General features: G+C 55.9%; 7 protein-coding genes and 1 non-coding gene across 8 annotated transcripts; 4 read left to right on the top strand and 4 right to left on the bottom strand.

Annotated features, from left to right (window-relative positions):
- Positions 1–1,953: 1,953 nt before the first annotated feature.
- GGS23DRAFT_168400 (uncharacterized protein) lies at positions 1,954–3,852 on the bottom strand. Its single transcript, XM_051511527.1, has 3 exons — positions 3,570–3,852; positions 3,360–3,510; positions 1,954–3,296 (listed from the first exon to the last, which is right to left on the bottom strand). Exons 1-3 carry the CDS (start codon positions 3,627–3,629, stop codon positions 2,386–2,388), a joined length of 1,122 nt encoding a protein of 373 aa, XP_051375976.1. The 5' UTR covers positions 3,630–3,852; the 3' UTR covers positions 1,954–2,385.
- Positions 3,853–6,282: 2,430 nt separating this feature from the next.
- On the bottom strand, positions 6,283–7,687 carry GGS23DRAFT_168458 (putative short chain dehydrogenase/ reductase). Its single transcript, XM_051511528.1, has 2 exons — positions 6,892–7,687; positions 6,283–6,764 (listed from the first exon to the last, which is right to left on the bottom strand). Exons 1-2 carry the CDS (start codon positions 7,518–7,520, stop codon positions 6,548–6,550), a joined length of 846 nt encoding a protein of 281 aa, XP_051375977.1. The 5' UTR covers positions 7,521–7,687; the 3' UTR covers positions 6,283–6,547.
- Positions 7,688–8,211: 524 nt separating this feature from the next.
- Positions 8,212–9,857, top strand: GGS23DRAFT_547604 (uncharacterized protein). Its single transcript, XM_051515096.1, has 5 exons — positions 8,212–8,730; positions 8,789–8,823; positions 8,913–9,049; positions 9,110–9,228; positions 9,289–9,857. Exons 1-5 carry the CDS (start codon positions 8,640–8,642, stop codon positions 9,438–9,440), a joined length of 534 nt encoding a protein of 177 aa, XP_051375978.1. The 5' UTR covers positions 8,212–8,639; the 3' UTR covers positions 9,441–9,857.
- A 2,227-nt stretch (positions 9,858–12,084) lies between these two features.
- On the top strand, positions 12,085–13,036 carry GGS23DRAFT_168552 (uncharacterized protein). Its single transcript, XM_051511529.1, has one exon. The coding sequence runs from the start codon at positions 12,237–12,239 to the stop codon at positions 12,924–12,926; it is 690 nt and encodes a 229-aa protein (XP_051375979.1). The 5' UTR covers positions 12,085–12,236; the 3' UTR covers positions 12,927–13,036.
- Positions 13,037–13,260: 224 nt separating this feature from the next.
- GGS23DRAFT_547610 (uncharacterized protein) lies at positions 13,261–14,716 on the bottom strand (the record flags this gene model as incomplete). The annotated part of the gene is made up of 3 exons (XM_051515097.1): positions 14,528–14,716; positions 13,794–14,460; positions 13,261–13,653 (listed from the first exon to the last, which is right to left on the bottom strand). Coding segments are annotated over exons 1-3 (1,084 nt in total), but the record flags the coding sequence as incomplete, so codon positions are not given.
- Positions 14,717–16,424: 1,708 nt separating this feature from the next.
- GGS23DRAFT_612389 (KR domain-containing protein) lies at positions 16,425–23,761 on the top strand (the record flags this gene model as incomplete). Its single annotated transcript, XM_051520487.1, has 7 exons — positions 16,425–16,593; positions 16,655–16,806; positions 16,906–16,986; positions 17,023–17,457; positions 17,491–17,632; positions 17,669–22,797; positions 22,901–23,761. 7 exons carry the CDS (start codon positions 16,425–16,427, stop codon positions 23,759–23,761), a joined length of 6,969 nt encoding a protein of 2,322 aa, XP_051375981.1.
- Positions 23,762–24,487: 726 nt separating this feature from the next.
- Positions 24,488–24,576, bottom strand: GGS23DRAFT_t17. The gene has a single exon. It is a non-coding gene; the product is annotated as a tRNA-Arg (tRNA).
- Positions 24,577–25,265: 689 nt separating this feature from the next.
- Positions 25,266–27,160, top strand: GGS23DRAFT_547621 (Sucrase/ferredoxin-like-domain-containing protein). Its single transcript, XM_051515098.1, has 2 exons — positions 25,266–25,927; positions 26,031–27,160. The coding sequence occupies exons 1-2, from the start codon at positions 25,529–25,531 to the stop codon at positions 26,826–26,828; spliced, it is 1,197 nt and encodes a 398-aa protein (XP_051375982.1). The 5' UTR covers positions 25,266–25,528; the 3' UTR covers positions 26,829–27,160.
- The last annotated feature ends 118 nt before the right edge of the window (positions 27,161–27,278 follow it).

Raw genomic sequence — 27,278 nt, forward strand, 5'->3', positions numbered from 1 at the left:
GGATAGTGCTCATGGCGCGGCCCAGGGAGGCCGAAAGAGGAAGCGGAGGAAAACAGAGGGCAAAGGGCGTTAAAGAAAAGAATAGTTATCCTGCCGTGCCCTGATTCTTGATTTGTCAGAATCGCTGTCCGGAGCGTCTTCCTCGCTACCAAGGTACGCAAAACAGAGCCTCCAGACCTTAGTGGCTATATTATTCCCCGATAAGCCGGAAGCCCCGCGGAAACCCGCATCCTGCTTGCTGCTTACCTTACACGGGCAGCGATAGGGACTTACGTAACGTCTATCGGGCATTTTCCCTACGAACGGTATCTTGGCCTAGAATCAGCATGCGGTGGTGTCGATCCGGTGTTGATCGTCGAGGCTTAGTTAGGTGTGGATACTCTTTGATCGGCTTCTAATGACGTACGCCGGGACGACTACCGTAACGGGCGAAGCGTTCGTAACCGGCAAGGGTTGCTTGGATTATTTGCATATCTAGCTTGGTTATTTTCCTAGTAAGGAACCCTTGCAGAATCTCTATAAGCCACCGTCCCCTGTCCTCTCACGAGAGCACCTTATTGTTCCGTTCCGCTAACCGGCCATCGCCACCCCCTGTCGCGAGCCGCTCGGAGTAAACTCCTAAGTAGCAGTGTTCCCCGGGCGACAACGCAGCGGATTAGACAAAGCCGAGGGTGAGATGGGAGAATTGTGGTAAGTCCGGCCTGGCCCCATATTAAGTCCTATTCCCCCAGGGTCTCTGCATGACCTACAGCCAGACCTCGAGAACAGGCGACGTGTGGTCTTATAGGTTGTAGCCGGGGTTCAACCGTTGATGTGGTTGTCTAGTCCATAACATTGCAACATCGAGAGGTCTCCACGGAGCTAGCTCGATGTCGTAATACCGAGAACCCATGGCGAGATAGCTAGAAGCGTCCAGTATGAGGGCGGGCAACCCGTTAGCCGCCGGCCTGCCACGCGACTCTCCGCATGCTCGTTGCAGACGCGCATGCAGCCAGCTGCGGTCATGCTCTGTCGGATCCTCCTCGACCGTAGGTGGCTAGATAACGGCGTGCGAGCATGCATGGAGCATGAGACCAGCTGACACGCGGATAGTCGGTGAGAGCCGAAGCGCATCGGCGAGCTATAATGGTCTATTTCTGGGTCGAGCACGGCCAGCCTCTAGACTGAATAGGGTAGGTAATATCGTGAGGGTCGTCGGCGACGAAGGGATTCGTGTCCGTGGTTCCTTTCTTTCACCTAGGCCTCTACGATACTACCCTGTTTCTACCCAGCATGCTCATTGCCAGACCCGATAACGATTTGGTTGTTTCAGTCCAGTCATTATAAACCATGCTTGACGTGGGGTAATAATACTCTTATTCCGCTTTGTATCGGCTTCCTCTGCGTATGTACGAATTCTAGGCGCTTTGCCGGGGGAGGGGGAGGAGGAAGGCGAGCATGGGTGTCCGATGACTTTCTCGTGAGCATTCATGGTTAGTTAAAAATTCCTTCCTACATTATCACCCCTGGTATAATGTCATCCCCAGGGCGTGGCCTGTCTGTCAGCTGTTGAAATACCACAGTTGGCCCTCTGTTAACGCCGAAACCTCCCCGGTCCAGCATCCCTTGCCTGCAGGAAGCGCAAACTACCTAGTTATCCCCCTCGCCTTATCAGTGATCTGGGATATGCTCACGTAGGGGGACTGGGGGCAGAAGGAGTACGTCAGACGAGACGCGAAAATCGGACCCAGGGCGGACTGGGGCCGTGTATAGTGAGGATTACATAGTAGTGCCGCCCCCGCATATGATAATATCATGTGGGGGGCGGGTGAACACATCCGGGTTTAGTTATGGGCACAATCTGTATAATGTGAATTTGCCCGGCTCATAGTCTGGGCCTGATCCTCCATTGCCTACGTTCTCGAATAAAACATTCTCGCCGTTGGTTCCACGGATTGTGTGAGAGGCGACACATGATGGCATGAGGCGTGGAGGGAGCTATGATATATGTGCATTTATAAAGTCGAACCCGACTTGTATCTATACCTAACGGTACGGTAAGACCCCATGGATCAAAAAAAATATACCGCGTACGGGGTTACGGGGTGCTGACCCCGTCGTCTAACAACTTGACATAAAATATTTTCCGGCAACCCATGTACTTTTTGATCATGGGTACCCTCTTTGGGTACATTGTGTACCGGCCGTTGCCGCAACTCCGGACATCGTAGGTAGGTTTAGGGGCTCCGGGGGATGGCAAGGATGCCTTGAGAGCTAAGCTTGTGGTGGCATAACGCCGGCACTCGGTCTTGTCATAATCCCAAATGTATCGCGTTAAGACTTCTTTCTTCTAAGCAATCCGTCGCGTGTTCGTCGTAAGCTACACGCGGTCTTGCCGTCAGGCCGTCAGGACGTGCCCCGAGGCTGCCCCGCGAGGGCGGTACAGGGGTCATAGCGCGTTTTGAAGAACTGGGACAGCTCAAGCGATTGTCTCTGGAGATCTTCTTCTAGACTGCTGAGCCTCGCGGCCATCGAGCCGCCTGGCGGCGCCACCCCCTCGAGTGCCGTCAGGAGCTCTCGCAACTCCCCGTGGTGCTTCTGCTGCGCTAATTCGCCCAGCTCGCGGAGGCGAATCTCGATGTTCTCGAGCATGCTCCTGATCACCTCGCTGGAATTGAGCGGAGAGCTGTTGGTCGGCACTGCGCGAATCCAGGCGATGTAATCGGCCACTACGGAAGCCATCCCCGCCGCCTCGCACTGTGTGCGGAACATGGCCGAAGAGAATGCTGCGAGTGTGTTGAGGATGACGGCTCCCGTCTCTTCGCTTACTTTCCCCATCGCCGCAGGATCGCGTGAGGGCGTGGGTGAAGGAATCGTGGTGCGGCCCGACGACAGATTCCGCGTATATATGCTCTCCTGCCCGTGGTCACTGCTGTCTTGTTGGGAAGGGTGCCCCCTTTTTGAGTAAAAATCCATATTGGCGTTATCGAAGGTCACTCTCTCGTCTACCCGGAACTGGGCTGAGCCTTTCCTCCCGTCCATCTTATGCTGGTTAACTCCTTGGGACGCCTCCATAAATTCGTTACTTAACATCCCCGCCGCCTGAAGCGACGACTGATACAATAAGTCTGGGTGTCCGGGCTGGTTGGTGGAAGGGCTGATCCCGCCCAGGGGTACGATAGAAGGAGTCGCAACGCTGGACGATACCAGGGTTGAAAATTCGCTGTTACCAGACCAATCGGAGCCGTAAGAATAAGGGGTACTCATGTTATTGTTTGAAAGGCCGCCCATTTTAGAAATTCGGGCTTCTGCTTCACCTTTTCGTGTAGTGTTAGCTAATCGTCCCCGGGTCGGCTGGACAGCGGTTCGGGTTGTCCAACCTAATCTCTTCTGCAGATCCTCCACAGTTTGGGCTAAATCGGCCTTGGTGGCCTTCTGGGTCGGGAGGTAGATACATTCGTCCCCTGACCGCCGGCACTTCTCGCATATCGGCTGCTCGCCAGGACAGCGAACCTTCCGGTCACGGCAAGGCTATATTATAATATGTCACCGTCAGTCCGGGTCGATAGGGGGTTTGGGGAGCAGCCAACCTTGCAAGCCATATGACGCGAGTATCCCCCCATTATTAAACTCGCGTCGGCGGTGGTCATGGTCTCTCTCAAGAAGCGAGGGCCGCGAGTACAGAGGGTAGCGTCTGGTAACCAACGACGGCGGCGGGGGCAACAGAGAGGGAGAACAAGGACAATATAATTAATATATCTTTATAGCACTCGCGTTCCGGATTTAGCAAGGAGACGGTATCTGCCGAAGACAACGTAAGCGATTCGCCAACCTTGCCGGTGCCGCAGTTCCCTACCGAAACGGTTGCTGTAGGCCAACTGGCATCAGTACCAAGTCCGGTCCAGGATTCGCTGCTCACCAACAGCCCTTGGCGACGCGGTATTTCCTGAGCAAGCGGCTTATCGCCTTGGGTAACTAGGTTCGGATGCGATAGAGCGGGCTTGGTTACCCTTGGAGTCGACGCGCGACGATTAGCTTAATTTTCGAAACCTGCCAGATATCTGCTTATGCTGTCTTTGGTGAGGCGATGCGGGGTTCAAACCGCAGACACGCGAGCCGCGTATGGCTCGTCCCGCGCGACGCAGTAGGTACATGTTGGTACCAGGGTGAGAGGCGGATTAGGCGACCTGTGGCCGCGGGGGGACGCGGCATCGAGCCAGGGATGTGCAGTATCGGCATGTACTCCGTAGTATCCGGGAGGGACATCGCGAGAGAGATCAGCCCCAAGCACTCGACGCTTCGATCCACGTGACGACCCCGGAACGGAACAGATGCAGTGTCCTTCTCACCCTAATCTCCTGCGGTTAGGCGCCTACAGGCCTGTATCAGGGACAAACGTCAGGCACCTTGGGGGTACCTACCTATCTGCTTTAGGTGTAAGTAGGTACCTTGACCTTGGGCAGGTGGCATTAATTAGGCCCCCGGGTAGGTACCTAAGGTGCCTAAGCGGGAGGTGGGAAGCACGTAGGGAGCTAGATACCGCACATTCCGTGCTAGGGTTATACCTACACCCACGAACCCGCGGGCACCGTTCTCAATCGCGTTACCGTCTCTCATTCTGGCTCCCTAGGGAATCCTGGAACACGGCGTCGCCAGCGGTGGGGGTCAGGTCATCCCTAAATATACCACGTAAGGAGTAAGCACGCACTAATTGGTTCACAATTCCAGGCGCTGGTAATGCCGTGGTGTATGCGACGAGGGAGCGTCTCATGCGCGCGCGGCTTTTCAGAGCGGAGCTAAGCCGCTTCTTCTTCATGGCCAGGCCGCCGTGTGCGCACCCGGAAAGACACCAGCCATATCCGATACCAACCAAACTGCATGCGGACGCAGTGAGAAAAGGCCTGGGGCGGGAGGCCTATACAAGACCTTCAGCGAAGAAGACACCGAGCACGACTAAATACGAATACGACCACCATCAAGGCGCCTCCCAGGCTTGCTTACCTACCTAGGTAGGTAGGAACCTAAGTACGTGTAGTGATGGGCTAGTAGGAGGTAACTTAGGTAAGTCAGCCTCCGGACGGGGCGGGAATAACCCGCTACGGCAAATATACCTACCTACCATCGACATCTTCCACTACCGTGGCGCATGCGACCCCATATGCGACAGGTCAAGCCAGCCAGACAGGCTCCCTCTATCAGCACGGCGCGCATATCAGCACCACTGCGCCTATCGTCACCTTCTCTCTCCAGCTCGTAGTTAGTGCCTGGTTAAGCGACAATTAAATAGCGCATACTGCGCGAACCAAACGCCGCCCAAGCACCTACCAGGGCGCTAACATACCTACGCGTTCGTTCGACAAAAGAATATGGCACCGGGGCGAGGCGAGGCAAGTCTCTGCGGGTTGTCTTCGATGACGGATAGGAAAAAAGCCCATACTTCTACAAGCTTGATGCCATGAGTATTGCAACCCATGGGTATTGCAACCTTCGCGAAGGCATCAGCTCACCCGTGACTAATACGCGCCGCCTTGGGTCTTTGGTAAAACCACCCCAGCGATCGACGACTACCAGCACAACCCCGCCGATGGAGACCCAGAGCTGATGACTTTGGACGGATAAGGGATTGACAACGTATAAGAGGATTTATTTTTTCTGCAGGGCCGCTTAAGCCGCTGGCGAATTGCTTTCGACCAGGAGAACCACTAGGTATGCGGCAGGCTATTTTTGCTTGAAGGAGACGGGAGCGGCTGCGAAACCTCGTCAGAACAAGCTTTCGTTACCTAGGTATGAGGCCATCGCTGGTGGGGGCCAACGCCCAGACGGAAAACAGGGATTGTCCCCTAACATCTGCGGCAGCTATGTATGAGTATGTACACACCACATACTACAGGCCCCACGATGGCACGGCGTTCGGAAATACGAACCTGGTGTGCCGATTAGATCGCCGGTCGGTTGCGATACGAAGCATACGAGGGGAAGGGCGGGGGGATTAGGTCAGAATTTCGGAATAGCTTCAAATGTCGCGTGTCACGGGACAGGAGGGGTTTTGTTGGCTACGTGAGTAGATCAGACCAGCAGTCACACTATTCGCGTTGAATACGGCCACCATGGCCCCTCTCCCCCCTCCGCAACGACAACAAAAAAAAAACCAGACCAGAAATACTGAGAAGAAGAGCACACATACAATACAACCTCTCAGCTGGTGGTCAGACGGATACTGCGCTTCACGCAATGCGACCCCCAGTTCTAACAACCACAACTTCTTACATGACTTCAGAGGTCCCCTTGGACGAACTGGGTAGGGATGCATCTACACTTGCCGAGATAAGTCGGCGCCGTATTACAATCAGCTGACAACCCCAATCCAGAAGATCAGCCACAGGAATGATCGTCAAGTAATACCGAACTAACACCCGAACTTCAGAACCCGAAAACGGAACTCGCTCTTGTCATTAACAACCATCATATTTGCCCTCCGCGAGATCGCTCGATGAACGAATGCCTACGTGAAAGCCTAGAGAGTTTCCATCCGCTTCCGTCCTTCCCCGCTGCCGTCAGTCTCGCCGACCTAACCTGCGCAGGACATGCCTCCGTCAATGGTGATAGGCTGGCCAGTGATGTAGCCGCTTTGTGGGCTCAGGAGAAAGGCCACTACCTCGGCTACCTCCAGATCCGTTCCTAGGCGGCCCAGGGCCGCCGTGGGTCCCCTGCCGTACATGTCTGCAGACGCCGTCTTGCCCATGGACGCCGCGACTGCCTGGAGCATCGGCGTATCGATCAAACCGCTGCGCGTCCGTTAGCGCGGGCCGAAGCCGGAGATGATGGAGGGGGGAGGGGGGGGGTTGGGGAAGACATGAAGATTGGAGAGAAGGATGAGGAGACGCGAGGCAGGACAGCGAGAGATATACTCACGGCGCGATAGCGTTCACCCGGATGCCCCTGGGAGCTTCCTCCTTGGCCACGGTGCGCGTTATCCCGATGACGGCGTGCTTGCTCGCGACGTAGGGCATGTAGCCGCCTAGGCCCATGAGGCCGGACAAGCTGCCGGCGTTGACGATGGCGCTGCCTTCAGCGGCGGGGGCGCCGACGCCGGCCTCCCGCATGTGCGGCAGCTCCGAGCGCAGGCAGTTGATGGTGCCCCGGACGTTGACCCCGAAGATGAAGTCGATCTCGGCGTCGCTGCTGTCGCGACCGTCGCACGCCGCTGCCTGGGGCAGCGTCACCACCCCCGCCAGGTTCGCCGCCCCGTCGATCTTGCGCCCCGCGAAGTGCGCCATCGTCCCCGCGATCCAGGCGTCACACGCTGCCTGCGAGCGCACGTCGCACGGCGAGGTGAAGACGGGGTCCGTGCCGTCGCTGGTCCCCTTCGCGGCATCCCCCCTCGCACTCTGGATCTCTTCCTTTAGGGTTTTTAGGCCAGTCTCGCTCACATCCGAAAGCGAGAGCAGGGCGCCGCGGCTGGCCAGGATCTTGGCCGTGGCCCGGCCGATACCGGAAGCGGCGCCGGTGATGACGACGAGTTTATTCTCGAAAGAAGCCATTTCAGACGAATAGAAGTAGCAGCAGACTCAGATGAAGGACGCAACGTTTGCCGCGCGATCCCCCCAGACTTTCTAGTATATTTTATGTTCTCCCCAGAAGTCATGCATGTGTGACGCTGTCCTGTTCTCACTCGTTTCGGTCCGTTCGGATGGATGGATGTAGGCAACGTGCCATAAGACTACTGTACCCATTAACACTCATGGTACACCACCGGAGATTTCCCCGATGGCTTTAAGACCTATCGCCGCGGTGAGTCTAAGCGTTGATGAGGTTCTAGATCCTGTCTAGCCATCAATACACATACGCACCCCAACCAGCGTGTGTTACTAGGTTTCAGCCCCTAGTCCTCCGGAAATATCCTAGCAACCGGGTCGCCCGGCACTCGTCCCTATTATCACCTGCCCAATTGCCTCGTCGACCAACTCCCTGCAGACCCGCCGGCTTATCCGCGGGCGTGGGGTACCTACTTTCATTCGTCCCCAATAATGGTTTGGCCCTCGCTCCAAGTTCACTAGGCGACTTCGTATCGTAGGTATACCGAGACGAAGGTGACCAAGGCCAAGATGCTTGGTCCCCAATCAAGCACCAGGGTAGAGATATTCCGGGGCATCCACCTGCGCCAAGAGCCCTGCCGATACCCCGTCGTGGGAACCTGAATCGGAGGATTACAAAGATTACAGGAAGTCCGTGGGCCGAGCCGCGCCGGCTGATGATATAGACCAAGGGTGGCCCGTTCCGCATCCCGGGGATTAACCGCCGGCCAGGGGCGAATATCGCCTGCGAGGGACTCGCTGACCGAACCCCGGCCGGGCTCTCCTTTTCCCTTACGTCATGCCGAGATGTGGGTCCCGGGCCGGGCCGAGAGGTCTATTCCCGAAACCCTCGGACCGAGAGCAGTGTAGAGCATCATCCCAAACTAGAAGTGAGCGTCTACACACCGGGAACTAAGGCATATCAGACGTCGATGATGGGGTTGCCATACCCCAAGAGCGAGTCGCAGGCGGTGGATATATCCGCACCTAGGTTCTCGCGGAGGTGGGGTGGGTTAGCTCTCCAGACCGCAAGTGTTTCTTGGCCCCCCCTTTCGAAAACTGTACCCAACGCCACGACGAGACATCATGGCATCCGAACTCCAAGGATTCGCGGCCTTGAAGCCGTGCTGTATCACCAAGGTGAACGTCGACGTGCAAAAGGGAATCCACCCTTTCGGTACGTAGGACTCGTCCTCTGGCGATCGGCGATGAATACGTTTGCTCATAGCTACTAGGGGAGGCCTACAACGGCTCTAGACTTACGCATTTTGTACGTATCGGCGGCCTTGTCACGCTCGCCGTGTATCGAGGCCTACCACTCGCTAACGCAACGTTTCCTCTCTCTCTCTTTCTCTATAGGAGTGTCCTTCTGGGACGGTCGAGAGCGTTCCCGGATTCGAGCCGGCCTTCAAGGCCAACTTCACTTTCGGCGGAGACTGGTTTTCCATGGACGCCGATGGCAAGCACGGACGCGTTGACTTCCGGGGAATTGCGAGGTGCGTGATCGAGAGGCTGAACGTCGACGAGCAAGGGCTAACCCTGGGCCCGGCCTCCAGAAGCGAGGAGGGACACGAGATCGACGTCCGCGTCTACGGCATAGTCAAGATGGGTCCGGAGGCCTCGAAGGTCTTCAACCTGCAGCCGGACATGGCTACGGTCCCGTTCGGCTGGATCAGTCAGTCCCACCCCTTCCACGCACCAAGACACGATTTCCTACTGACGCCCCCTATTACAGCTGCCAAGGCTGAGTACATAGTTTCGGACCCCAAGTTGAAGTTCTTGGAGACTAGCATTCTCGTCGGCAACGCACGCGTACTCATCGACCCCGAGACGGGTGTGACGATCGAGAATAGGCAGTCGATAGTTCTTAGCACGACAGCCGAGTGAATACATGTCTAGGTGGAATTATCTGAGTCGAGAGCGATGTGGGTAAAGCGGTCTGCTGCGGTATTACTGCTTTATTTACGGACAGGGGGTCTAGATCCCGATAGGAAAAGTCCTTCTCATCATGGAATTTGGGCTTGATTGGTTGTTGTTTTCGTGCGGTTATGCGCAATTCCGATCCTTTGTTCCGTAGCACTCGAAATATCCACCTATGAAGTCCTCAGAAGTCACCATCTACCAACGTTGAAGGAAACACTAGGCCTTTTGTCCTCGGAGATATTACTCCGAACCCATCTTCCCGACTCTGTATTGCCACGAGAAAAGTGTGGACGCCTAAATTAACTTGTGTAGAAATGCTAGCATCTAATATACTTAGGGGACGCTTCCTTGGGATTATGTTTCTGGATAGGTACCAATCACAGTTAAGACCTAATATCCTCCTAGTCGGTCTTATTTCCCTTTGAATAACCGCTATTCTACCCTAAAACTCATTCCTCTAGCCACCGTTATCGGGAAATTCAACGAATGAGGCTCTCCAGAAATATATTAACATCTAATCTCTTATGTGAATAGGAACGGTAGGATTTCTTCTTCAGATCGGCACTCTTTACGTCACCCCTCAAAACCCCTCCTCTTCGCATATGGGAATGGCATTTATGTTACTTCGTAGCGGGGCGTGAGAGCGTTAGAACCGATCCCTATTTTCTTCTGGGGCCCCTTTCGCGCGTTGGCCCTCTTCGTACAGCACATTAGCTAGTAGACCCTACACTGACGCGGCCGCAGTAGAGGCGAAGGTGAAGAGTCTCGCGCCTTGGAAGACCACCATCAACGCAGCTGCTGTGCCCAGTATCCGCATCATCTGAGAACCAAGGGATCCCATCGAACTGGGCTCGGGTTCTCCATCCTTGAACGTCATACGACCCGGACCAAACCCCGCATCGCTTAGAAAGTCTAGCTTCTCCCCCGCCCGGATGATCGCGGAGACCTGGTCCGCGATCGACCTGTCCGACTGCAGAGGAAACACCCAAGTATCCATAAACTTGTGCCACGGCGTCTCCCACGACTGGACCTTAGTGACCAGACGGCACAGGTCGGCTACCTCTTTCATCCGTGGGAGACGCTTGGCCTGGTAGGTTGCGAAGATGTGGTCGAGCTCCACGTTGTTGGGTTTCCTGCCCTTGCAGTCTTTCAGCAGCCGAACTAGTTCGTTGCACAGGACTGCTATATCTTCGATGCCGCAGTTCCCGCCAAAGCCCATATTTGGCGTTACCTGTTGCATAATTACTTAGTAAATGTGTAACACCGTGTAGGCTGGTCCCGACCTTGCGTACCTTGTGCGCCGAGTCTCCGGCGAGGACGATACGACCGGCATGCCAGTGATCCAGGACGCCGTCTTCGAGGTAGATGAGGTCGCTGCGGAAGCGGCGCTTCCAGAGCTCGCCGAACGTCATCGTCTCGGAGACGGGGAAGTCGGCGACGCTCTGGGCCAGCGTCTCGGCGTCCGGGTCGTTAGGGTCCGCCCGCTTCGGCATGGTGAAGGGCTTGTCGATCTTGAAGATGAAGAAGAAGTAGATGCGGTCCGGCTGGGAAAAGGAGATGAACGTGTGCCCCTTGGCCGACACCGACGTCATGTCGCGGTCGCCGAGCCCGCCGGGCATCTGCGGCGCCACTCCCACCACCGCCTTCCAGGTTGTAGTATAAGCTGACACGCGCCGATCTCGTGGTTAGCGGGGGGCCGACGGCAGAGCCAGCGGTACGCGGACTCGTCGCGAGTGAAGGGCCGACTTACTGGTTTTCTCCTTCACCGTAATCAGCCCCGGCGTGAGCTTATTCGCGTGATCCCACATAATGTTCCTGATGGTGCTGTACGTCCCGTCGCAGCCGAAAACGATATCGCCAGTCTCGACCTGGCCGTTCTGAAGCACGACTTCCACTCCGCCTGGAACGTGCTTCACGTCTTTTACGCCATTTCCGGTCTTGACGAATGATTTGTCGGGCAAAGTATCGTATAGGATTTGGAGAAACACCCGCCTTTCAAGCAGGATGTAGCTACAGCCGAAACTATAGAATTAGAGGTCTTTGTCAGCGCAGTGTAGACTCACTATAGTAATCTCTCGTCTCGAGCCGCCAGAGCTAATCGATGGCGGTTCATTTTTTATTCCGAGGGGAGGACTAGGAGCTTTGGTCACTTACTTCTCCTCTACGTGCTTGAAGAACCCATTGTCCATCGTCGTCTTCCCGTCCGGAGTGCGATACCACCATCTCTCGGAGGGCACGCACGCTGCTTGGACAGCTTTCAAGCAGCCGAGCTGGTGCAGAACCCGTGCACCATGGGGATACATGGCGATGCTAGCACCTTCCGGGGGCGCAACGCTGTCTCTCCTCTCCAACACGACGTGGTCGATACCTGCTTTCTGCAACGCATGGGAGGCCACCATCCCAGTAACGCCCGAGCCGATGATGATGACTCGGAATGGGCGGTCTGACTCCGACATTTTGGCTAACTGTGAAAGAACGAGGTAGGCGATTACACAATTTCGTTTTCTCCCTGGATAGCACTGCTACGGCCTAAGCGGAAACGGCAGGCATGATGATAATAATATGTTTTTTCCTCTTATTCTTTTGTTCGTTTCTACCTATGTGGCTCAGCAGAGCTAATACCGAAACCAACCACCGCCACTATCTCTCGGCCGGGGGCATCCAAGCTGAGGCGATTAGTGTGCATGGCCTCATTCCTCACCAAACCTGATTAGGGTGACGCCGAATATCATCGCCCACAGTGTAGCGGAAACTGCCGTCATGCCACCGTCGGCCCGGGTAGGAAGGGGGGACGCCAACACCAAGCCGAGAATGGCGTTACGAAACAAAACCGATCACCACATCGCGGTGAGTCCCCCCCTCAGGTATCCTCCGCGGCCTCGCAAGGTCCGACTTAGCCGCTGGATTCTCGGCGTGCATAGGGCTGTCGAAACCGTGAGAGCGGAAACCCCTGCTAACGGCTTAAGGAGGACGGTCGTCTCGGAATATCCGCATGCGATGATAAAGGAGGGTTATGCGAGCCGAGCCTCCCTAGATCGCTGGTCGCCCTCGGCCTTTGTGACGCTGCACCAACCAGGGAAGTCGGGGAGATTCGGACCGGGTCTGTACGTTTCCTCGAATGCTACGTCGTATGTCCACGCCGCAGGCCGGACAGAGGTGTTGTGCATACACACATGCGCTTACGCAGCCAGGGTGTTGGCGGTTCCTACGGCGCGGCCCTCGCTGGACCCAAATACCCCTCCAACTAATACGCCCGGATATAAGCCCAGGAGTCGTAGCGGGGCCGGGGTCGACGCGTTGGCTAAGCTCTGGCAGAGGACCCAAGCAGGTAAGGGGTGGACGGCAAGCGTACCTCCTCATGGGTTCTCTTTGTTTCGTGTTGTTATAGGAGTTGGCATTACACGGCGACATGGTCGGCATCCCAATGTCTTGGTGGAAATTCGGTGTTAGGCTTAGACACGTACTTCGTCGTTTTGTGAGGCTGCAGGGACAAGGGATAATAGGAAGCTAAAAAGACTGGTGGCTGATAGTAATCTACCGTCTTTTAGCAGGCATTCAGAAGATGCTTAACGCTTTAAAATTCGTTGAAGTGTTGATATAGAGGTCCAATATATGATTCCATGAGCTCTGGCGTGCCGTTTCCACCGTGGCCGCCTCCCTATACCCCCCTTACTGGGCTAAGCTTAGGTACTCAATACCTACGGCACGGCATATACTTAGCAATATTAATAGCACCACTAGAATCACGCTTGGGAGCTGCTGAGTGAGAATCGGCGAGAAAAGATTTCAGGGAGGCCTTCTGTTGGCAAATGAACGTGGTAAACTACACCCATCCATGTCGTAAATAATATCGTCTTTAATGCGCTCTCCGGCCTGTTCCTTTTTCCCGTGTGGCCTATTTCTGCGTCCCTGCCGCCCGTCATCCTATCAGCCAAAACATCGCCGCACATAGTACCACAACAGCCATCACCAGCAGCATAACCTGCGCCCACCCGCCAGCATCAACCCCAACATCAGCCGGCACTGGCTTTCCCCCACGCTTTCTGATTTGGACTTGCCAAAACTCCTTCGTCATGCCGCGGTAGTGCTTCGGGTAGTATGGCAAGAACATGTGGGCCAGAAAGTTGGTCTTGCGCCTCGTCTCGACGCCCAGGTCGCTGAGGAGAAGGTCGATATACTGCAGCAGGTCAGCCTCAACGTTCCCTTCGCTCGCGAAGTCCTCCGGACCCTGGTTCGCGGCCCGGCGTGTCCGGCCCCGCCCGCCCCGGCCACGGCAAGACCAGGGGGGCAGGCCAGATTCGAGGGGTGGGTGCTTACAGAGATGTAGTCGTAGATGGCATAGGAATGCTTGAGGCCTTGCGTGAGGTACCGCTTGCCGGTCCAGACGTTCCATTCGGCTATCTCCCTCTCCATCTCGCGCAGCGGCGGCACGTCCTGCAGGCCGAGCAGGAAGGCCACGCCCCACAGGGCCTGAACCTCGCCGACCAAGGGGGTGTAGACGTTGTGCATCAGGCCCGGGAAGATGATCGATCTGTCGCCCTGGGCCGCCAGCGCGGGGGCGACCATCCGCCTGTAATGCCGGCTCGGCCCGTACGAGAGCTCCCTCTTCTCGCCCCCCACGATCTCGGCGTTCATCGCCTTCAGCTTGCGGAGCGGGACCCCCGGATTGCGAAGAACAGGGAGCACCTCGTCGACTGCCTTCACGGCCTTAGCTTCGAGCCCGGTCCACTTGTCAGCTTCCGCGGGATCTAGCTTCAGGCCGCACGCGTATTGCAGCTCGCGACTGAACGGCTCGTAGTTCTTGTCGAAGCCCGTGCACAGTATCACGTAGTCGGTTTGTAGCTCCGTGCCGTTGCGCAGCTTGACCGTGCTGCCCTGGAAAGACTCCGGCTCGCTTCTGTGCACGGTGCAGTCTCCGGCGTGGAACACTTTCCAGAAATTCGGGACGCTGGCACAGCCGAGGCCGCCGTTGGCCCAGAAGATACTGTTCCGGCCGTTAGCTACCACGAATCGTCTCCACGTAGGAGAAGTCGACGACACCACGAACATACCCTTCGCCGCGGGGGACGGTCCGTAATTTGGACGCATTGGGCGTCCTGCCGTATCCAGCATGAGTTTCGGCAATCCAGTTAGTCACCCTCCAGAACGCCTTGTGGCATATCCTCCCTGGAACGGTCCTGTGTATGAGCCTGTAGCTGTGACCCTTTGTGGCCATGATGCTAGCACCAAAAGCGGCGAACATTCTAGTGGCCATGACATCAATCGTGTTTACCAGGCCAAAGATTGTGGGCGGCATAAGGGCAGCCGGCCCTGCCCCGCTCTCCCGGATTGTCCAGTCCACTTGCTTTCCGGCCTTGAGGAGGAGAAAGACCGTGTCGAATGCGGACTTTGCGCCGCCTACCACAGTTGCCCGTTGGATCTTATCTAGAGCATCGAGATGCGTTCCCGTCTCCGACGAGTGGATGACGGGGGGATTGAAATTAGACGTGGGCCATGAGGGGACAACCGCGTGTGATGTCGGCCCCGAGGCGTATATGAGCTTTGCGCACTCTATAGGAGTTTTGCCTTCCTCGAGCTCCAACCTCCAGCCACGACCCGGCAGGTGGATTATCTCGCGGACGGTGGTGGACAGACGAGACCTCCTGACGAGATCGTAGGTCTCTGCAAAGTCCACCAGATATCTGTTGATGGTGTCTCCTGGAATGTAGCCATCGTTACTGATGCCTTCGCGGCGCATGGGGAAGAACGAGTATTCAAACTGGCCATATTTCACTTGAGCAAACAAGCTGGGGTAGATCCTTTCTGCCCTCCAAGAACCACCGACAGATTCTCCATTGTCAATGAGAAGCAGATTGGCACGGGGTTCGAAGTCGAGATACGTCTTGGCGCAAATGAGACCTGTCCAGCCTATAGCAAAAGTGTAAGTATCAATCTCGACTCTTCAGAAAAAGACAGACGTGAGAACAAACCAGTCCCAACCACTACACAATCCACTTTCTCCGGTTCCATAGTTTCGGATAGAATTCGCTATAGACAGGTTGTTACGTAAAGCGTAGACGCCTACATTCACGCTTTGCGGTATGTAGGCTTATATAGGCTGGTTTAATTACTACGTGACACAGGTAGAAATAATTAAGGCCGAACCCGGCAGGTTGGAACTAGATATCGACCAAGAGTTATGTCTCGGATAGTTATCGGCTTTACTCCTTCTATATTACGTGAAAGCCGTGCGATAATAGAACGTCCTTCTTCATCCCTGATAATCGCTTAGCCGTGGCTTATCTCAACAGACGCTTCTAGACTCAATGTTTGATTAGACACCCAGTAGTCAAAGGGGACATGCAGAGTGCTTCTTCGGTGTTTTCTCCCGAGCCTTTCAGACTCCCCGCCTCAAGTTAGGGGACCGGGGCGAGTCTATACCTTACTCAGCGCCGGACCACAGACCCGAAAAATCCTTCCCGCGATTATGGTCAGACACATAAGCAGTTCGGCAGGGTGTCACTTCTCGGATCTCGATCCGGCATATGTTACCAGATTTAGCCTTCGGCCGTTTCGGTCCGCTTACATGACTCTTCCGAATAGGTCTATCGGAAAGGAGGCCAGGGGAAGTTCTCCGAGCTTGCTATTCGGCACCCCAGCTTGTCACCGACAGGCCAGTATGCTCCCAGATCTCGACCGCCCGAGAGCGGGCTCGCCAAGAATGTCGATATGCAAATGCCTATCGAATGCAGCTTAGTCTTATCTTTTGAAATAGACAACAGTATAGGGGTGCGTAGTCAGTCCCGAGCGAGTAAATAGTATACTAAATACACAACCATGTCCAAGTTTGTTGGGGTGTTTCCAAACTAGATATCTGTTCAAGACATCAACTCGGGAAGCTTGTCATTCGACCATCATTCGATCTCTGTAATCTCAGCACTGTAATCCCTTGTGTGGAATCATCACAACATGCCAAGCCTAATCCTCGAGTCGCGGCCCTCCTCGAAGGACTCCCGAGGGAGTCGCGGATCCAGCCGAAACTCGGTTGTAGAAGACAACTACCGAGCTAGTTATTTCCCGGGGTATTCGGAAAAGCCACTTGATGAGCAGTTAGAGCCCATTGCTGTGATTGGAATGGGTAAGCCCAAATACCGAGACCGGGGAGGGGAACCCCTGAAACTGACAGCACGTGTTTCTAGGATGTCGCCTGCCAGGGGATGTTGCTTCGCCAGCTGATTTCTGGAACTTGATGATGAAGAAAGGAACCGGCCAAACTCCCAAGGTTCCATCATCACGGTTCAATATCGATGCCCACTTTCACAAGAACAATGACCGACCGGGAAGCTTCGGCGTTTTGGGGGGATACTTCCTCAATGAGGATCTCTCGGAGTTTGATCCGGCTCTCTTTAATATCACTCCCGTTGAAGCCATATGGATGGATCCACAGCAGCGGAAGCTCCTGGAAGTCGTCTACGAGGCGCTCGAATCCGGCGGCGTTTCGCTCGAGGCTATTTCTGGCACTCGGACAGCCGTATTTGCTGCCAGCTTTACGGCTGACTGGCAGCAGATGTCCTTCAAAGAGTCTTCCTTCCGCCACAGCCTATCCGCCACGGGCGTAGACCCTGGTATCATTAGCAATCGAATTAGCCATGTCTTTAACCTAAACGGTCCCAGCATCATGTGCAATACGGCCTGCTCCTCGTCTGTCTACGCCTTACATAACGCATGCAATGCCCTTCGGAACCATGAGGCTGAAGGCGCTATTGTTGGCGGTGTCAACTTGATCATCACCGTCGACCAGCACATGAACACCGCAAAGCTCGGGGTATTGTCGCCAACCTCGACCTGTCACACGTTTGATATCACCGCAGACGGTTATGGCCGTGCCGACGCGGTTGGCGCTGTCTACCTGAAGCGTCTTTCTGATGCGGTTCGCGACGGTGATCCGATCCGCGGGGTTATTCGCTCCAGTGCCACCAACTCGAATGGAAAGGTCCCTGCCGTCGGCATAACGTACCCGAATAGAGACGGACAGGCCGACGTGATCGGCCACGCTTATAAACGTGGGGGAGATCTCGATCCCCGTCTCACCGGCTACTTCGAATGCCACGGCACCGGAACTGCCATCGGCGATCCTATCGAGGTAGAGGCTGTGTCCATCGCGATGAATAAAGGGCGTAAACCTGGAGAGGACCCCTTGCTGATTGGGGCAGTTAAAACCAACATTGGGCATAGCGAAGCGGCCAGCGGCTTGTCAGCGCTGATCAAGGCCATTCTGATGGTTGAGCGGGGTGTTATTGCCCCTACTAGGGGTCTTGTTACGCCGAATCCTAAGATCAAGTGGGATGACTGGCAGGTCAAGGTGGTCACAGAACCAACGCCCTTTGCTGCTCACCTCCCAGTGAGACGAGTGTCGATTAACAGCTTCGGATACGGCGGTACTAACGCACACATTATCGTCGAGGCCGCCGAGTCTTTACTGGAGAAGGAACAGACTTATAAATTTATCGACAACACTACAGATAAGCGGCCGAGACAGGCGCCCCGTCGCGCTGCTCACCGCAAGCGTCCGTTTCTGCTACCATTTTCGGCCCACGACAAGCCGACGCTTCTGCGTAATATCACTGCCCACGGAAAAATCGTCAATGATTACGATCTTATCGACCTTTCTTATACCCTGTCTACCCGCAGAAGCTCACTCCAAAGCAAGGGCTTTGCCGTGGTTAGCCATAGCAACCTGAAGAGCGTTTTTGATAACGTATCGACTAGTTTCACTTTCGCCGAGAAGAAGAAGACGCCAACTCTGGGCTTTGTTTTCACTGGCCAGGGGGCTCAGTGGGCTTGCATGGGGGCCGACCTGATGAAGAACTCCTACCGCTTCCTTAGGTCTATCCGTACCCTGGATCTGGCGCTCGAAGAGTTGCATGACGGACCGTCATGGTCCATCGAAGACGTCCTGCTGGAGCCACCCGAAACCTCAAGGGTTAATGAGGCTGAATATTCTCAACCTCTATGCACCGCTGTGCAGATTTCACTGGTACAGCTCCTAGAATACTGGGGCATCAAGCCAGTCGTGACTGTTGGGCACTCTTCCGGCGAAATGGCTGCTGCTTTTGCCGCTGGCCTGATATCTGCCAGAGAAGCCATCACGCTTGCTTACTACCGTGGAGTGGTCACGCGCGAGGTGAACACGGACGGCGCCATGATGGCTGTCGGTCTTGGTGCTGAGGCTGTTTCGCCATACCTCGAGGGGGTTAAGGATAAGGTGGTTGTGGCTTGCCACAACTCGCCTTCGGGAGTGACGCTCAGCGGAGACGCCGGTGCGTTAGAGGAGGTCCGGGTCGAACTTACGAAGAAGGAAATATTCGCCCGCGTAGTCAAAACAAACGGGAAAGCATACCACTCGCACCACATGGCACCCGTCTCCGCGAAGTATGAGAAGCTTGTGCGCGCGGCCAAGAAATATGCCAAGTTCGACCCTGCTACACCCTCGTCCGCTAAGATGGTGTCTTCGGTGACCAACCGCGTCCTGCCGGAAATGGCTACCCTGGATGAGACCTACTGGAGCAAGAACTTGAGGAGTCCAGTGTTGTTTAACCAGGCTGTTCAGACAATCTTGACGTCAGACGAGTTCTCTAATGTCGAGCTCTTTGTTGAGATTGGTCCTCACTCGGCTCTAAAGGGTCCTATTCAGCAGATCAAGGCAGAGATGAAGGCAAAGTTCGAGTACCTACCGACTCTTCTCAGAGGTGCCGACAGCGCAGTTCAACTGCTGAGCCTCGCCGGCGAGATGTTTTTGCGCAGCTATCCCATGAATAAGGAGCGCGTCGCACATGCCTACGTCGATGAGCCCTCCCACGGCGGTAAGCTTTCCACAACCAAAGGATCCATTATTGTCGACCTTCCCCCATACCAATGGAACTACGCGCGACCCTTGTGGGCAGAGAATCGGGCCAGCCGCGAACAGCGTCTACCCAAGTTCCCCCGACACGATGTGCTAGGACAGCTTGTCATAGGAGCTTCCCTCGCCGAGCCGACGTGGCGGAACGTGCTTAGGACCCGGGACTTGCCTTGGTTGAAAGACCACAGTCTAGGTGGGGAGGTTGTCTTCCCCGCCGCGGGATACTTTGCCATGGCTATGGAGGCCGTCACCCAACTAAACGAACTGAGCGAGTCGCCCATCGCAATCGAGAGTTACGTCTTACGCGACATCTCGATCCAGAAAGCTCTCGTGACCCCGGATAATGACGAAGGTATCGAAGTTCTACTCAACCTCCGTCCATCCGTGTACGGTGGCGAGTCGAAGACAACCTGGTGGGACTTCGGGGTTTCGTCGATTGACGGCGAGGGAGTTATCAAAGAACACATGGCTGGCAGTATAGCGATCAACGCGCGCCCCCGCGGAAATAAGCCCCGAGAGATACCTCAGGGTACGCAGCGTGCGAGCGGCAAGGCCTGGAATGAGGCCTTACGTGAGGTCGGCTTCGATTACGGGCCAACGTTCCAGGACATGGAAGACGTACGGTTCGACGGCAAGAACTATTGGTGTAGCTGCAGCACGAACATTAAGAAGCAGGTGGACGAGTCGCTGGGAGAGTCTCGATACCCTCTCCACCCGGCTGCCATCGACTCAGTGCTGCAGCTCTCCATTGCGGCCATCCACGCAGGCCGTACCAACGCCATGGATTACGGTGCCATCCCAATTCAGGTCGACGAGGTGACCATCTGGCCACCAACTGAGGCTCAGGTTGAGAATACGAAAGCATTGGGATATGCTTGGTGTGATCAGCGAGGTATTCGCAATTTTAATACCAGTGCTCAGATGACCGCATACGACGGAGAGCTCGTGGTGGAAGTAACGAATCTCCGCTGTGTCAGCTACGAGGCGGCGGTTCCCCAGAAGCCTCCATCTGCCTTAACCGAAGCTCCCTACGGCGAGATGGTCTGGGGTGTTGACTTCGATAGCCTGAAGACAGCCTCAGATATCGACGGTCTGTCCATTGCCGATTTAGTCAACCTAGCGTTATTCAAACACCCCGGCAAGAAGGTCCTACACGTTGGCTCAAGTGACGCTCGGAATATCCTTCAGAAGAGTCCCCGCGCCGCGTATACGATAATAGCGAGGACCGACGCCGAGGCGGATGCGCTCAAGACATCTCTAGAGGAATACCAGAGCGCAACTGTTCTCAAACCCGCAGAGGCTTCCTCCCTTGCGGAAGGGTCGTACGACATCCTAGCTGTAGACCAGGGGGCATACACAATCGGAGATATTCTTCCCGCAGCTTGGAAAGCTCTCAAGCTCCACGGCTCTGCTTTCATAGACTACAGCGACGAATTCCGAAAGGTCGGTACGGAGGGTCTGGAAATCACCATCCATAACAGCAGCACCGGTAGCACGATCGCCCGAAAGGTGACACCCGCCGTGAACGGTGTGAACGGTCACGCAAACGGAATTAAAAAGCCCAGCCGCACAGTGCAGTTGGTTTTCCGCGAGTCTCAGGCCGCCATCGTCTCCTCAGTCAGGCTTGCTCTAGAGGCCCTCGGGTGGGACATTCAGGTCTGCCGCTTAGACGCTTGCGTTGAATCCGGTGTTAAAGAGCACGTGATCATACTTGCGGATTTCGAGCGTCCCCTTCTGTATACCGTGACGAAGAATGAGTTTGAGTGTATACAGGCGATCATCGACTCAACGTCTTCACTCCTATGGGTCACGGCCGGGGGCCTCTTAGAGGGCAAGCAGCCGGAGTTCGCCATGGTGTCAGGGTTGGCTAGGACCGTCACCTCTGAGCAGGCGTCGCTTGACTTCCGGACCATCGACGTCGATCTCGAGAACGTCACGCTAGACTCGGCCGTCGATACCATCGTAGAGGTCGCGCGGAAGCAAGAAAAGGCAGATGAGGAGATTCCAGACCGGGAGTTCTGCCTCTCCCAAGGGAAGAGGTACATCAGCCGTCTCGTTCGAAACCACGACCTCAATAGTCTCTTTTCGTCTACAGGTCCCAAGCCAAAGGCATTCCGCCCAGGGGAACACATATCAGGTAAAGTTGTCGGTGGCAAGGTTATCTTCCAGGAAGAAGCTGCTACTGAGGACGAGCTCAAACCTGGTCATGTCCAAGTTCAAGTCCAGGCTAGTGGGTTGACAAAAGAAGGCGTTCTCGTCATCACGGGATCTGACTACCCTACCACTTTCAGCCACGAAGTCGGTGGAATTGTACGAAAGGTCGGGGCAGGCGTCTCCGGCTTGAAGCCAGGTGATGTGGTTGTCGGGTTCCACGCGGACACGTTCGCCAGCTACCAGCAGATCCCAGCTTCTATGCTGAATAAGCTAGACAGCAACGATGACTTGGACGAAGCCGTAGGCGTCTTAGCGGCCTACAGTACTGCGTTATACGGACTGGAGACACTCGCGGGGATCCAGCCGAATGAGAAGGTCCTCATCTTGCCGAACACGGGCGCGAGCGGCATCGCCGCGGCGAAGATTGCCCAGAACAAGGGTGCCATCCCGTACGTGGTCACGAAGACGGCCCACGAAGTCGCCTTCCTGGAGAAACACTTAAAGCTCGACGCACGACGACAGATTATCGAGCTTTCGGGCAATGCCTCGATCTACGAGCAGATCCGAGGCCTGACAGGCGGACATGGGGCCGATGTTGTTTTCAGTGCCGGAAGCACGGACATAGATGCTTCCCGTGAGGCCTGGCGTAGCATCGCGCGTTTCGGCCGCTTTCTCGACAGCGGCCGCAAGGATGCTCTGCGGCGCAGCGCCCTCTACGGCGTGCCCGCGCAACGGGGAGCGTGCTACATGCCGTTCGATATCCTCGACATCTACGAAGACCGGCCCCAGATCCTCTCTAGCCTATTCCCAACCGTCCTCGGTATGCTACGACAAGGCTCTATTGTGCCTCCCTCTAGCACGCAGCATTCCGTAAATCTGGCCGACCTCGACAAAGCGGTGGCGAGGTTCTCGGACGCCTTTGGTGCCTCTAGGCCCATCATCAAGTACGAAGCATCCGAGAGCCCGGTCATGGTAGTGCCTGCCCGCGCCCCGCTGAAGTTCAGCCCCGACGCCACTTACCTGCTCGTCGGCTGCCTAGGCGGTCTAGGACGCAGCTTGACGTCCTTAATGATGAAATCGGGCGCACGAAGGTTCGTCTTCCTCTCACGCTCGGGCACAGACGCACCAGCCGCGGCGAAGCTCGTCAAAGATATCGAAGGCGCTGGAGCCATCACACAGGTAGTGAGGGGAGACGCCACCTCGAGAGAGGACGTGGTTCGGGCCGTTCAGGGAATCCCCTCCGAATACCCGATCAAGGGGGTTGTACATGCGGCAATGGTACTTCGGGTAAGTCATATACTGAAAGCCGTCACGTATCTGTCGGCATGTACACAAGATAGATGAAAGAAGAAAAGTATAAGAAAAGCTAACAGCGAATTGTTTACTCTAGGACGGTTTATTCGAGTCGATGACCTTTGAAAATTGGAGGACGACCGTCGAGCCGAAGATAGCGGGCGCTGCCAATCTACACTCGGTGCTGGCCAACGAGCCGCTGGACTTCTTCCTCATGACGAGTTCGGTGTCTGGCGTCCTGGGCAACCCCGCGCAGTCCAACTACGCGGCCGCCAACACCTACCTAGACTCGCTAGCCCGCCACCGTGCCGCGTCTGGAAAGACAGCGACCTCGCTCGTGCTGCCCATGATCCTAGAGGTAGGCGTAGTGTCAGAGAACAACGACCTGGAGCAAGCGCTGAAGCGCAAGGGCATGTACGGGATCGGCGAGGCAGAGCTGCTCGAGAGCTTCGAGGCGGGCATCTTGTCAGCGACCAAACTAGAGGGGACGGCACCCGATCATATTGTCGTGGGTCTAGACCCTGCGCGGTTGAAGAAAGCTATAAGCGACGCGGCCGTGACGGACAGCTACTGGCTCGAGGATGCGCGCTTCAAACAGGCCGTGCACGACATCAACTCGGCAGAGGGCACAGGAGGGAGCAGCGGCGGCAGCGGGCAGGACATCATCTCTACCATCGCGGCGGCAGCTTCTCCGGCGGAGGCGGTAGACGCGGTGACGGAGCATTTCATCGCCAAGCTGGCCCGCATGCTGCTTCTGGAAGACGACGCGTTCGAGCCCAGCGTCAAGTCCATCTCGTCGTACGGCATCGACAGCATGATCGGTGCCGAGTTGCGCAAGTGGATCTTCAAGGAGTACAAGATGGACGTGCCGTTCCAGCAGCTGCTTGGGCCCACGTTAACTGTCACCAAGTTTGCGGGCCAAGTATGTGCTTCTCGGGGAATTGAGGTGGCAGCATGAAAAGCAGGACGTTGAGGTTTTTTTTTCTTTTTTTGGTATAGTTTCTTCTCGGGAGGCCACAAGGGCTTAGTAACGACGTAAGAGGCCATCTGGGCTTTAGCAAGAAATGATTATGTCAGCTCATACAGCCTCCAATATTTCCTGCTTATCTAATCAGCTCCTCCATATGGCAGAGCCGTAGATACATTTGTTTGGTTCTCCTAGCTACCTCCCTGTTCTATAGACAACTATCCAACTGTTCCACCAACATGCTTGCTCAACGTTTGATCAACCACAGGATACAGATCGTCCATCCTAGCATAATAGCTGGTAATGGTACATTTGCCTCTCTGCTTTTGGCAGCCGACGAGGTCTTGAATAGAATGCCGCCATTGGGAACATCCCAGTGGTAATTAGGTAGGTACGCGTGCAACACTGGTTAATGGGGTCAGTGTCCGCCCAAACGACACTTCTCCATCTCTTACAGGTGCCCCCCGGCATAGGGCTATACAGTATAAACTGAACGACTGGCCAACCGGTTCAGAAACTGTCTGTGGGTACAGTTAAGGTTAGAAAAAGAATGCCTATTAATTTACCCACTCACGTTGGGCTGGGGAAGGAGGCGAAGAGCGTCTGTCGCCTGGAGATAGACAATGGAAAAAGACGGAGGAGAAATTGAAAGCGATAAAATGGAATTGAGTTAGGAGGGCGCTAGAAAAAGAGTAGGGAAGGAGTAAGAATAGAAAGCGCCCTACCCTGGACTCGAACCAGGAATCTTCGGCTTCTTAGCACTGGGTGTTAGAAGGCCGACGAGTTAACCATTTCTCTAGCAGGGCAATTGAGTCATCTAGATCTGTCACTGACGTAGCATTATAAGCATACAAAAGGACAGGCAGGTCCATTACTCTTGTCGGGCATGGGACAGTTGGCATGGCTCAGTTACTCCTTCGGCAAGAAAAGGAACGTCATAGGTTGTTGTTTTGTGAGTTTGTCCGCGCTGGAAGTTTGTTAAGGCAACTCGTGATAACGCACCCGGCTGTCCACCTCTCCTTGTCTCAGATCCTAGCCTTGATTTGGACTGTCCAGAAGACAGAAGATGACACTTTCTACATAGGTTTACAATTGTTACCTGAAGTTATCGATGTACTTGCCAATCTTGTCAGAAAGAGCTGTAGAGCGCAGGTGTCTTAAGGAAGAGAAGCGAAGGGACAGTAGAGGAGAGGGAAGTGGGATTAGAACCCAGATATCTTCGGTCATATCGAGCCTAGGTAGGTACTTAAGCTTCTCTATATAGGTATTACCTGTGAGAGGCATCTGGATCTACTAAACTGATACAGTTCCTAGGCAATTCGATTTCTCCTAAAGGTAATCCCACACGATATGCATTTATGCATACCACGCTGTATTCTCACGCATAGATACATAATTAATCGAAAATAGAGCATGTGCTCACTAAGTCATATCAGGTAATTCCGCTATCACCGCTAATGCCGGCCTAGACTAGGAGAACACGCTCTGCTTAGCGGTTGCGCCGATCGGAATTCCGACGTTCCGAGGTACTTTTTAGCAAGGCAGCACGCAAGGGGTCGAGAACAAGCGGCACGCCCCTAAGATAGGGAGGAAGAGACAGATCGCTCACATAAATAAAAAAAATAGCCACAGCCACGAGCATAACCCCGAATGTGAGAAGTCCCGTGCCAGAGCTCCCGGGGCTGACATGGCCTTTGCGAGCCGCACCAGCTCTCAAACGGGACGCGATCCTGCCGTAACGTCATCATCATCTCCGCAATGTCCACCGCCTTCGCGCTGCTGGCCCGCGGGGGGTGGCGGATCCGCGCCGCCTCCAGCGGGAGAAGCAGACCAGCAAGAAGAGGCTCGACATTCGCGGCACCGCTGCTGTTCGGCGCCGCGAAGGCCGCAACGGCAGCGCGCGGCCGTCGCCTGCTGAACACAGTGCCGACGTGTCCGGAGCCGACGTGCGACTGCGCCGAGACGCCCGCGATGCCGTTCGGCTCCGGCATCGACCGGTCCGCCAACCTCAACGGGCTCATGCCCGCCTACGCCCAGCAGGTGCTCATCTGCACCGGCCGCGACGACTGGGCCTCGCGCATCGAGGAGGACCACAGCGGCGACAACCTCGCCGCCGACCTCAAGGAGCTCATCGGCCGCGGCGGCATGTACAGCGACGTAGGTGGCACCCCGGCGCTGAACCGAGCAGCACCGTTTTTTCGTCGTCGTCGTCGTCGTCGAACCTTCGTTTCTCTTAACTGACGCCGCCTCCTCCTAGTAGCCATTCCACAACATATCCGTCCTCAACGCCTCCTTCCCGTCAGCCGTGTCGCGGCGCCCCGAGGTCCAGACCACGTCCGCGTACCTGCTGCCGAGCTTCACCTACGTGCCCTTCCTGCCGCGCGTCTCCTTCGACTCCGTCCAGGCCCTCGTCAAGGGCTACCTGCTGCCGGAGCGCCTGCACCCCATGCACGACGGGCTGTCGCCCATCCACCGCGACCGCCTGCGCCGCAGCGACGCCTACCGCGCCCTCCTCTACGGCGTCCGCGACGCGCCCGACGTCCTCGTCCTCGTCTGCGGCCACGGCACCCGCGACCGCCGCTGCGGCATCTACGGCCCGCTCCTGCAGGCCGAGTTCGAGCGCCAGCTGCCGCGCGCCGGCATCCGCGTGCTCCACGGCCCCGCCGTCGACGAGAGCGTCCCCGCTGCGGCGGTGGTGGTGGCGCCGCAGCAGCTGCCTGGCGGCAGCAGCGACGGCGTCGCGCAGGGGGAGGCGGCGCCGCCGCCCGCGGATGGCCCCGCCGCGGTCGCGGCTGCCGAGCAGACGACGGCCAGGGTCGGCCAGATCAGCCACATCGGCGGGCACAAGTACGCGGGCAACGTGATCATCTACCTGCCGCCGCGGCTGCGCGGCAGCGACGGCGGCCCGCACCCGCTGGCCGGCCACGGCATCTGGTACGGGCGCATCGACCCGAAGCATGTTGAGGGTGTCATCGCCGAGACCATCGTCAACGGCAACGTCATCGCCGAGCACTTCCGGGGCGGGATCAACCAGCAGGGGGAGATACTTAGACTGTGAGAGATTTGGAGGCACGACAAGCATCTACGACGTAGGCAGGATACTCTTGGAGAGAGGAGGAAGGGGCGCAATTGGGCGACGAGTCATCTTATACTATAGTAGAACACAAATCCGCTCCAGTTCAGCTAATTTATGAAAAGAGGAGTGATCTAAGGCATAAATGGGTATGTTTATTTCTCCAGGTAAGGAGGGCCCGAAAGGTGTACGGAAGCGCGCAAGAGACGGGAAACTCAGATTCCCGGTTACACAACCGAACAGTTCTTATTTCCGCGAATATGACCACCTCCTCTATGACCCTTTCCGTGTTCACCCGGTATATTTATATTTTCCTCATCTTTTCTCTCTCCTTTCCTCTATCTTAGTGTTATGCTCGACGCCTAGAAAAATAGGGGGGCTTGGCCTTCGGCCCGCCACTTGGCAGTAGGTCCCCGCCGGTAGAAAGTCCAAAGC

This window comes from Durotheca rogersii (genome assembly GCF_024521655.1).
Source record: "Durotheca rogersii strain YMJ 92031201 chromosome Unknown GGS23scaffold_2, whole genome shotgun sequence".
NCBI classification, from domain to species: Eukaryota; Fungi; Ascomycota; class Sordariomycetes; order Xylariales; family Xylariaceae; genus Durotheca; species Durotheca rogersii.

Coding starts and splice junctions, on each gene's coding strand:
- GGS23DRAFT_168400 (XM_051511527.1), bottom strand. CDS start 3,629: ATGACCACCGCCGACGCGAGTTTAATAATGGGGGGATACTCGCGTCAT. Junction 3,511..3,569: donor CGCGTCATATGGCTTGCAAG/GTTGGCTGCTCC, acceptor ATTATAATATAG/CCTTGCCGTGACCGGAAGGT. Junction 3,297..3,359: donor GGATCTGCAGAAGAGATTAG/GTTGGACAACCC, acceptor CTACACGAAAAG/GTGAAGCAGAAGCCCGAATT.
- GGS23DRAFT_168458 (XM_051511528.1), bottom strand. CDS start 7,520: ATGGCTTCTTTCGAGAATAAACTCGTCGTCATCACCGGCGCCGCTTCC. Junction 6,765..6,891: donor CGGGTGAACGCTATCGCGCC/GTGAGTATATCT, acceptor ACGGACGCGCAG/CGGTTTGATCGATACGCCGA.
- GGS23DRAFT_547604 (XM_051515096.1), top strand. CDS start 8,640: ATGGCATCCGAACTCCAAGGATTCGCGGCCTTGAAGCCGTGCTGTATC. Junction 8,824..8,912: donor GCTCTAGACTTACGCATTTT/GTACGTATCGGC, acceptor CTTTCTCTATAG/GAGTGTCCTTCTGGGACGGT. Junction 9,050..9,109: donor GACTTCCGGGGAATTGCGAG/GTGCGTGATCGA, acceptor CCCGGCCTCCAG/AAGCGAGGAGGGACACGAGA.
- GGS23DRAFT_168552 (XM_051511529.1), top strand. CDS start 12,237: ATGCCACCGTCGGCCCGGGTAGGAAGGGGGGACGCCAACACCAAGCCG.
- GGS23DRAFT_547621 (XM_051515098.1), top strand. CDS start 25,529: ATGTCCACCGCCTTCGCGCTGCTGGCCCGCGGGGGGTGGCGGATCCGC. Junction 25,928..26,030: donor GCGGCGGCATGTACAGCGAC/GTAGGTGGCACC, acceptor TCCTCCTAGTAG/CCATTCCACAACATATCCGT.